The sequence below is a fragment of the Sorex araneus genome, chromosome 3, assembly GCF_027595985.1.
Source record: "Sorex araneus isolate mSorAra2 chromosome 3, mSorAra2.pri, whole genome shotgun sequence".
In the NCBI taxonomy this organism is placed as follows: Eukaryota; Metazoa; Chordata; class Mammalia; order Eulipotyphla; family Soricidae; genus Sorex; species Sorex araneus.
In genome coordinates, this window is record NC_073304.1 from 234,982 (window position 1) to 245,098 (window position 10,117).

The 10,117-nt window shown below is 67.9% G+C and overlaps 1 protein-coding gene across 3 annotated transcripts; it reads left to right on the forward strand.

The window, feature by feature from the left end:
* The first annotated feature begins 1,568 nt into the window (after nucleotides 1–1,568).
* CDCA4 (cell division cycle associated 4) lies at nucleotides 1,569–4,708 on the forward strand. Of its 3 annotated transcripts, none has more exons than XM_055132706.1 (2): nucleotides 1,569–1,626; nucleotides 3,879–4,708. In XM_055132706.1, exon 2 carries the CDS (start codon nucleotides 3,884–3,886, stop codon nucleotides 4,496–4,498), a length of 615 nt encoding a protein of 204 aa, XP_054988681.1. In that variant the 5' UTR covers nucleotides 1,569–1,626; nucleotides 3,879–3,883; the 3' UTR covers nucleotides 4,499–4,708. The 3 variants fall into 3 exon arrangements, with proteins under 3 accessions (XP_054988681.1, XP_054988682.1, XP_054988683.1); XM_055132707.1 differs by having other exon boundaries at nucleotides 1,576–1,609; XM_055132708.1 differs by having other exon boundaries at nucleotides 1,603–1,626; nucleotides 3,883–4,708.
* Nucleotides 4,709–10,117: the final 5,409 nt, after the last annotated feature.

The window sequence follows — 10,117 nt, forward strand, 5'->3', positions numbered from 1 at the left end:
GGGTCACGTAAGGGAGGAACATCAGTGAGGCCTCACTCCCACCGCCCCCAGGGCCTCACCAGGCCTCACCCGTCGGGCGATTCTCCAGGCAGCTGGAGGGAACGTGGGCAGTCGGGGGGTCAGATCCACGCGAGCACACAAGGTGTTCGTGGTCAGAGACCCCCGCGGAGCAGCACGAAGGCGGGGCCAGCTGGGTGCAGACTCGTGGGGCCACCGGGCTCTCTGGGCTGCGGCCCGGACAGCAGCCTGGACGCAGGTGGGAGAGACCGGGAGTTCGGCCGCTCCTCAGGGTAGGGGCACATTCTCTCCCCCCTGAGATGGCCTCCCTCAAAGTCCGGTGCTGGACCCCCAAGTCCCAGGTGGCTCCTGGGACGATTAAGGTTAAGGGGTTCAAGGTGGGGCAGGATCCCCCAGGTCTCTGGCTGTGGAGCGAGAAGGGGCGCCTAGGGGCCCTCTGCAAGCACCCCCTGGGGCCTGGGTGGGGGGCACGCAGCTGCCCCTGCAGGCTCTCTGGTCCGCAGCCCCAGCAGTGGACAGAGCGGCGCTTCTGGAGGGAAGCTTCCCACCACGGCAAATAGACGGGGTGGCTGGCCCTGCCCACTGCCCACAGGACCAAGAAGGGAAGGTGGGGAGGGCTGGAGGGGGCCGCTGCTCGGAGCAGGGCGGGCTCCCTCCCTCCTGGGGTGGGGCCGTGGATCAGCTGCTCCTTCCTCTGCTCCAACAGGGACTTCCGTTGGGGCGCAGGCAGGACTGGGGGGGACACTGAGTGCTGGGCCTCCGTCCACTGGCCATGCCCTTCCTGCATCCGTCCTCCCTGTCGCAATGTCCGCTGACTGTCGCTCCTGCATCCGTCCTCCCTGTGCACTCATCACATGTCATACCAGTGGCCGTTCTCCCTGTCCACGCTGCAGCGGACACTCGGCCGCTCAGCTAGAAAGTGCGCACCACTCTGCGTGGTCCTGCTGGCCTTGCTTGCCCTGTGTGGCGGGGTCAGGAGAGCACTGTGCTAGGGGCCACTTCCCCTGCTCTTTCCACCGGGCTGAGTGTCGGGCTCAGGCCTGGACTCCTTCCTCAAGGGCCTGTCTCTCCTTGGGGCGCACGGCGTGGTTTGGGGGTGGGAGAGGGCCCCAAGTTCACTGTCGTGCACTGGAGTTCTTCTTCCCCCTCCGCCGGCCGCTCAGGCCCCGGCCCCCCGCGTCAACCCCTGCGGCCCCGTCCCGGGTCGCGGGGCTGCGAGCCGCCTGCAGGGCGCGGCGGGGGCCGCTAGCCGGGAGCGGGTGGGCTGGGCGCCAGGCGCGCGGGAGGGCGCAGGCCGGCGCGCGCCCCCGAGGTGCCGAGCCCGCCCAGCGGCCCAGCCCCGACGGAGACCCCCGAGCGGCCGCGCGGGGAGCCCTGGGAGCGCGGCGGCGGGACGGGCGGGGCGCGCGCTCCAACGGCCGCCGCGTCCGCGCGGGAACCTGCCGCCAAGCCCCGCCCGCGGTTTGAACCGAGGCCCCGCCCCCGGGCCTCGGCCAATCAGCGCGCGCGGCGGCCGGGACGGCTTTTGTGGGCGCCGAGGCCCCGCCCCCCGGAGGCCCCTCCCACGGCGCGCGCGGGCGACGGCGGCCAGGTGAGCGGCGGGCGCAGGTGAGCGGCGGGCGCGGGTCGGGCGGGGGCGGTCGCGGGGGCGGGGGGCTCCGTCCGCGTGGGGCGCCCAGCGGGCCCGCCCCGGCCCAGTCCCGAGGCCCGCACGGCGGCGGCCGGCCACGAGGGACCGGCCTGGTTGACCTGCGCCAGCGCCGGGCGCAGCCGCCCGCCCCGCGGCGCACAGCCCGCAGGCGAGTCCCGCGGCCCACGCTGGCCCTGCGCGCCCCTGCCCTGCTCCTGCCCGGCCTCCCCCAGCGCGCCCCCTGCCCTGCTCCTGCCCAGGCCCAGCGCGCCCCTGCCCGGCCCCTGCCCGGCCACGCCAGCACACACACTCTCTGTCTCTCTGTCTCTGTCTCTGTCTCTGTCTGTCTGTCTCTCTCTGCGTGCGCGCGCGCACACACACACACACACACACACACACACACACTCCACACTCCACGGCCTTCCACCCATTCATTCACCCACCCTTGTTCCCGCTCTTTCACCCACTCACCCAGCCTTCCCTCCGTCCTTCCTGCCCTCCCTTCCCCCCATCCTGCCGCTGGGTTTTCCCGGTCCTGGCTGGTGGGTGTTCGCCGGCCCTGACCTGGCCTGTCCCCCAGCTGACGGACGCAGCTGCCTTCCCGTGCGGGCTTCGGGGTCTGTTTCAGGCGGGAGCAGGGGCTGGGGGCAGGGCTAGAGACCCACTCCTGTTGGTGGCTGTGGGAGGGGACTCTGGTCGGTGGCCAGCTCTCGAGTGGAATGTCCACGTGGAGGGTCGCCAGCCCCTCCTGAGCCCGCCGTGGTTCCGCCTGTCCTGCCAGACAGGAAGTCAGGTCCCCTTTAGATACCGGACTCCAGTTGGTACCGCAGTCGGTTGTGGCTGGTCCAGGGGACAGGGCCTGGGTCCAGCTTTCAGCCAGGTGGGCACCATCTGGTCTGTTGGGGGTGGGCGGTTCTCAGCTGACCGGGGCGAGTCTTGGAACCTGGGGACTTGGGGTGTGAGTGGAGTCGGTGGGGCAGTGTCCAGGTCCCGGGGTCTGCACGCCCCCCACCCCCAGTCCCCAGCACACTCGGTGTGTCAGCCGCAGGACTGGACCTTCCCCAGGCCCCACCGCCCTGAGCTGCCCCTTTCAGTGGGGACAAATGAGCCACCGCTGAGGTGACGGCAGGGAGGGACATGGGACCTCCCCCTCCAATCCTGGAGCTGGGGGATCCCGGCAAGTCAGGCACACACTGCAGATGGGGAGACAGCGCCATGCAGTGGGGGGGTGCGGGACCCCACACTCCCAGAGGCATCTGCTTTAGAAGCTCCCGAGCAGGCAGGTGGGGAGGGGCCTCGGGCAGTGGGATGGAGACCAGTGCCAGTGGCTGGCCCCGGTGGGTGTTGGGGACATTATTGGTGGGCTGGGCTTTACGGTGGATTTTGCACGCCCAGCTGAGCTAAGGGTTCCCTCCTGGCGGTGCTCAGGGGACCCTATGGGGTCCTGGGGATGGAGGTCAGGTGAGCACGGGAGCCGAGTGCCCTGCCCACTGTACTCGCTCTCCAGCCCCCTGCAGTGTGGGTGTGTGCAAGTGTGTATGTGCCTTCCTTCGTACAGTTGTTGTGTGCATTTTGTGTGGTTTGTGTGTGTGGTGTGTGCATGCCTGTGGTGTGGTTGTGTTGCACGTGTTGTACACGTGTTTGTGTGCTTATGCGTCTGGCTGGTGTGTTGGTGTGTGTAGCTCATGTCCCTGACTCCTGTGCCTTGGCCCTGCATCTCGGGCTAGGGCACATGTGACCTGGCGATGCCTCGGAAGACAGTGCTCGGCGACCTGGTTTCCTGGAGGCTCTTGGCAGCTGGGCGCCCCTTGGGCACACCCATTCATTGCCCAGTGGCGCTGGTGCAAGCGGGCGAGGGGTGCCTAGGCCCCAGCCGCTTGACCTGCCTTGGCATAAACGTCAGTGTTCCTGGGCCCAGCGCCCGGGGAGGGGAGTCTGCCGGGGGGGGGTGGCGCCCGTCTGACCGGCCCAGGGCTGCGTGGCCTGCCTCGGGGTCAGGGCTGGGGTTAGTCAGGAAGCCCTGTGTCGGGCCCGAGCGGTAGAGCGGGCAGGGTGCTCCCAGCCCCGCCAGGAGGGAGGGCAGCCCCGGGAAGAGCCCCGCAGCCCGTCTCATGGGTGTGGCCTGTGGGGGTGGGCCAGCCCCGACCCACTGTGCCCCCGGCCCACGCCGTGCTTGCTTCTGGGGGGTGGCGACCCCGCAGGCTGTGGCGCTCACTCCCGTGGTCCCTAGGCAGGATGCTGGCACGCGGACTGAAGAGGAAGAGCGCCGAGCCCGACGGCCACGCGGAGGCGGCCTACAGCCTGCAGCGCCAGTCGCTCCTGGACATGTCCCTGGTCAAGCTGCAGCTGTGCCACATGCTGGAGCAGCCCGACCTGTGCCGCTCGGTCCTCATCGCCAACACGGTCCGGCAGATCCAGGAGGAGATGGCGCAGGATGGGGCCTGGCCCGCGCCCGCGCCCCCCACCGCCGGCCCCGCGCCCCTGCGGCAGCACCTGGTGTCCACAGAGGTCCTGTGTCGCCCGGACCCCGCGCAGGACCTGCTGCCCCGGCCCCCCCCGCGGAGCCCCGAGGACAGCCTTTGGGGGGCAGGGGGCCCCCTCGACAGCAGAGGCGGCCTGCCCACCTCGCTGGGGCAGATCTTTGAGACGCTGGAGGGGAGGCGGCCCAGTGCCGTGGGGGAGCTCTTCTCCGAGGTCAGCGGCGCCTACTACGACCTGGACACCATGCTGACAGGCCCCAGTGAGGGGCTCGAGGGCTTCGCCGCTGCGGCCACCGCGCCCCCCAGCACTAGCTGCAAGTTGGACCTGAGCGAGCGGGAGCACCTGGTGGGCGTCCTGGTGGAGGCGTGAGGCCCCTGCTGTGTGGGGAGTGGCCCAACTCCACCGCTGCGGACTCCACAGAGGGAAACTCTAGGACTGACTTGTTTTGAGTAATATTTTGTCTTAAGATATATATTTTTTAAACTTTTTATACTTTATCACTAGAATTTTTCAGCTATTTTCTTAAAAGTCTATTTTTCTGTATCAACATCCTCTGCTGCTACATTAGAGACTTTTCTGCTCCAAACTGTTGCTGCCAATTTCTTTGCTGGCTGGGACCTGCCCCACCCCCACCGCCCCAGGGGTCACCGTGAGCAGAATGTGGGGTGCCGAGGCCCTGCTGCTAGGGTCCGAGAGGCTGTCGGGGGCTGTGGGGCTGCTCATTCGCTCCAGCCTGGGCTTCCTGCCAGTGAGGCGCCGGGCAGGAGCACCTTCTCGCGCGTGCTCCCCTGCAGGGCAGGTCTCCTCACCTCTGGAACTTCCGGCTCTTGGGACCCCAGCAGGGACCCTCAGGAAGCACTCAGGTGTATCTGGCTCTTGCATAGAATGTTCTGGGCCCGGGAGAGTATGGGGATTGGGCACTTGCCTTGCACCCAGTCGAACCGGGTTCAATCCGCAGTGTCCCATGTGGTCCCCTCGGCACCACCAGGTATGGCCCCAACTCCACCCGCAAAAAAATGAAAAATTGTTCCGGTCAGTGCTTCCCGCTCAGCTCTGCCAGCGGACGGTGCCCGGGACTGCGGGTGCTCACCGTCCCTTCCTTGAGAGCTGGTTCAGAGGGTGACCGTGCTGCCCCTGCACCCCAGGCTTGGCGCCGAGCTGGGCGAGGCCACAGTGGAAACCACGTCCCCTGCAGCCCCACAGGGGGCCCCTCCCTGCACGGGTGGGAGCTTGGACTCCGCCTGCCTCCTGTTAGCTGTGGTGTGGGGCGGGCTCCATGGGGTCGGGGTCAGGCAGCTGGCGACTGTCCGGAACGGGGGAGTGCCCTTCTGGGGAAGATGCTCTTCAGTGGCTGCCAGGGGAGCTGCCAGGAATGGAAGGACCACTGGCCCTCAGGTCCGACCTGCTGGCCCTGTCACCGCTGTGGGCTGGACAGGGAGCATCTTCCCTGCACACACCTCACCCCTGCACACCTCACTTACACACACCCTGCCCTGAATACCCCACCCCTGCATCTGCTCTACACCCCCACCCGAGCATACCTCACCCCTGCCCACCCGCTCCATTCACGCATGCTGGGCCACACACAGGAGCCCGGGGCCCTGCAGGCCTCTTGGCATGTCCCTAGCACGGATCTGGCCTGGCGAGGAGCGCCCTAATCCTCCCTCGTTACCCGCGTGCCAGTGGCTGCAGCCTGAGGGTGGGCCGCCACAGGACCGGCTGGTGGTCTCCCTGCCTCCTCCTGTCCGGAACCCCCAAGCTGCAGCCAGGGCCTCCCTGGTCTGGCCGAGTCCCGAGAGCGGGTGTCGGCCAGGCGTGGCCGCCTGTGCCCTGTCTGGCCTCCTCTGCCCGGCGCTGGGAGCAGGTGCGTGTCCCCTGCTCAGCCCGGGCCTGGGCTCCTGTGCAGGCTTCCCCGTCACTACCAGCAGAGGCCGAGGGGACGGGGGGGAGGGGGGCCAAGCTGGGGGTCCCGGGGCCTGGCAGTGGCTGAGTCCTCCAGAGACATCTGAAGGTGGCAGAAAGGAAAGCAGGGCCGGGGTCTCCCCCCACCCCAGCACAGCGCGGGGAAGGCGAGGCGTCCCCGTTTCTGCCCGGCTCCCGAGGGACCCCAGAATAAGCAAACGTTTCCCTTCGGGGAACGCTTCCCTACGGAGTCTGGGGCGCACCCCGGCGGGGGTCCCCCTCGCCGCGGGGCTCCCTCCTGGGGGTGGCGGCGCATTGCCGGAGGCGCCCCCGTCCTCGCAAGCGCGCGGCGTTGCCCGGCAACGCCGCGGCCGCGTGACGTAACGGCCCCGCCCGGCGGAGCGCGCATGCGCAGAGGCGACCGGCTCCGCCCCCGGGCCCCGGCCTCCCCAGCCGGGCCTCCCGCCTGTGACCTTGGGCCCCGCCTGCCTGTCTGCGTCAGTCACCCCCTCTTGCGGGTCCTCAGCCAAGCTACTAAAAATTTAATTTTAGCGATTGCCGCATGAGCTCATTCTTCGAACCCTCCGGCGGCCTCCTGCCGCCGCCGCCTCCCGAGGGGCTGGCCGGGCTGTGCCGGCGCCAAGCGGGGCTTGCTGCGGCCCTCCGGAGCTGGGGGGCTGGGACGGGCGCGGGGTGCGGGAAGCCCTAAGCTAGGCGGGAGCGGGCAGCGGGGCGGGGGTCTACAGTGTAAGCGGGAGCAGTTGAGGGGGGAGCCCCGGGAACTGGCAGGGGCTGGGGGGGGGGAGCCCCAGGAGCAGGCAGGGGCTGGGGGGAGCCCCGGGAGCTGGCAGGGGCTGGGGGGAGCCCCGGGAGCAGGCAGGGGCTGGGGAGGAGCCCCGGGAGCTGCAGGGGCTGGGGGGGAGCCCCGGGAGCAGGCAGGGGCTGGGGAGGAGCCCCGGGAGCTGGCAGGGGCTGGGGGGGGGAGCCCCGGGAGCTGGGAGGGGCTGGGGGAGTCCTGGGAGCAGGCAGGGGCTGGGGGGAGCCCCGGGAGCAGGCAGGGGCTGTGCAGTGGCCAGTGGCCACCTGCAGGAGGGGAGCCCAGAGCTCTTTGCTGCAGGAGCCTGGAGAGAGGCTGGTGAGGTGGGGGCAGGGCCGGCCTGAGCCAGGGAGCTGACAGACCAGAGCAGATCTGCCCAGAAGCCTCCAGAATAGAGTGCTGGCTGCTGACCGACGCCACCTCCAGGGCTGCGGGGAGGCAAGAAAGCGCAGGCAGCAGAAGGGCCCCGGGTGCCTGTGTGGGTGAGCCACGGGGTCTAAGGGCCCCTGCAGGGCCTGAGGACAGACCTCGCCTGCTGCCCCTGTCGAAGAGAGTGTTGCTCCATCCACAAGGATAGCGGGGAGCATGAGGAGAGGCCAGCACCCAGACACAGGGCAGGGGGCTCGGGACAGCCCGGCTCCCCGGAGGCACTGTGCCCTAGCCCCCCAGCTCTAGTAGGTGAGGGGCCGCCAGAGTCTCACCAGGAGCACGGGCGCCCCAGAAGCACTGCTTGGACATGGCAGGGTAGCGGGTTCCTGGGCCCTGTCCAGCAGGCCCCCCACTCCTCAGAGTTCTCCCACCCCCACCTCCTCCAGCCGCTGCCCTGCTGAGACCAACTTGGGAGCCCCAGGAAGCCCCCATCTGCTGCCCTGCAGGGCCGAGCCCCCCGCCCCCCCGCAAGGCGTGAGCACAGCTGGGCCCCAGGTGAGGTGCTCCAAGCCCCCAGCAGCTGCTAAGGTCGAGGGACCAGCCTTGTTTGTGCAGACCCAGCTAGATCCTGGCCCCTGGTGTCCCCCGCACTGCCCACTGTGGCCTCAGAATCCCCTGGGCGTCGCAGCCCCACTGGCCCAAGCAGCACGGCACACCTGTGGCCCTGCAGTCGGCCAAGCCGCAGAGACAGGCTCCCCGAGCCCCCCCCCACCCCCGCCCAAATAAGATACTCAGGCTTGGCACCAGAGCGATGGTGCAGCAGGGAGGCACACAGCCAACCCAGGCGCCCCATAGGGTCCCCCGACCCCACCAGGAGTGATCCCTGATGCAGAGCCAGGAGTCAGCCCTGAGCACCACTGGGTGTGGCCCCAAAACAAACCCAAACCTTAAATCCGAAGATCAGTTTAACCGCAGCTTGGGGGCCTCCCCGGTGGCGCGGGTGGGCAGGGCCTTCAGTCTGAGGCGGCCCCGGTGACTGGCACTGGCAGCCCGGCCCTGTTTTGTGGGGGCTGCAGCCATCAGGTAATGGCCCAGAGCAGGCCACAGGGGATGCCCACCCCAGCCCCCGGGGCTCAGCCCTTAGGAAGGGAGGGCCTCCCCCAGGGCCCTCTGCCCAGACCCCCACGCGGCACAGGAGCTGAGCTGGGTGAGAGCAGAGCCAGCCCGTCCAGCTGCCGCCCAGGCTGAGACGCACCACTGGGACAGGTCGGGGGCCACACCTCGCCCAGGATCTGAGGTGCGGCCCACCCTGCCCGACGGCCCTGGCAAAGCCGCAGCACAGGCTGCCAGACCCCTCCAGACCACCTCACGGGACAAGCAGCTCTCCCCAGCCCCCACCATCAGACGCGCGCCCGTGGGAGAGCAGTGTCCAGACAGGGCTGAGGGGAGTGGGCAGGGCCCCCAGGGAGCTGCCAGGGTCACCATCCCAGGCACCTGAGGTGGAGGGATGGAGGGAGCAGAGCCCACCCGGTGCCCCGCTGAAGGACAGGCTGTGTGGGCGGAGGTGAGAGGCTGTGCTGGCTCTTCCCGGCAGGGCCGTGCCACTGTCTGCCCTGCCGCTGGCAGACAGCCGGGCTGCAGCACAGCTCCGGGAACTGGCTGTGCGTCATGCCTGCTGCAGCCCCGGCTCCACAGCGGGCGCGCATGCGTCTGCAGCACCATTACCTCAGGGGCCGAGGGGCACTTGGGGTCTGAGAGGGGGAATTCTCGCCTGGCCAGACAGTGGGTGTGTCCCGGGCCGGTGGCCCTCCTACTGCAGCTGTCCAGGGGAAAAGGGTGTGTCGAGTGAAGGAGAGTGTGTCTGTGTGAATACGGATGCATGTGTATCTCTGTAGGATCTATGTCCAGCGGTGTTGTGTGCATGTGTATGTGGTTATTATATGTGCAGTAAATGTGTGGTGTCTGGCAGGTGTGTATGTGTGTTTATGAGCGTGTGTCTATGTGTGCACATACATACCTAGGTAGTGTTTATGTGTGTGCGTACATGTATGTGCCTGGTGCGTATATGTGTGCACTCATGCATATGGGTGGCATGTCTGTATGTGTGCATGTTAAATGTGGTGTGTCTATATGTATGCATGTTTGTATATAGTGTGTATATGCATTGCTATGTGCATATATGCATGTGTCTTTTGTCTATGTGTATGTGTGTTGTGCCTGTGTGCAACATGTGTGTCTATATATGTGCATTGCTATGGTTATGTATATGTGCAATGATGGGTCTGTGTGTGCATGTGGTGTTTCTGTGCATACATACATGTATGTGGTGTGTCTATATGTGTGCACACATGTGTCTGTCGAGCCGGCACCTCTGTGTAGCCCTGAGGCATGGATCTCCAACTGGTGTGCCCTCAGCCTGACCTTGGAGTGCAGGTGCCCAGCGCGTCCCAGTAGGACGGGCACCCCAGAGGCTGGGCTCAGCTGAACTCCTACTTGTAGGCCCCCCTCATGGGATGGCCCCAGAGGGACCTCCGCAGGCCACAGCGGGCCTGAGTTCACACCCTGCCATCTGCTGCCGCGACAGCGGGGTCATCTGTGCCATCTCACTCTGCCCCTGGTGCAGTGCCCCTTCCTGCTGGCCGGACACTGACCTCCACAATCTTCTTTTAGAGCCCCGTGCCCCAGCTAGTGACTGGATGGACGTGAGGGACTGTGAGGGCAGCGTCCAGGAGCCTGGGCAGGTGTCGGAGAGGGAGGAGGTGTGCGTTTGCTGTGGGGGTCGGCAGGGGCGGGCAGGGCGGGGCTGGACCTGGGGCGGGGCGGGGCCTGCTCCCGGGCGGGGCGGGGCTTCGGGGCCAGGCCGGGTTTCGGGAGGGACAAGCCGGGGGCGGGGCCGGGGC

Excerpts from the sequence above, each read along its gene's own strand:
- CDCA4 (XM_055132706.1), top strand. The coding sequence starts at position 3,884 with ATGCTGGCACGCGGACTGAAGAGGAAGAGCGCCGAGCCCGACGGCCAC.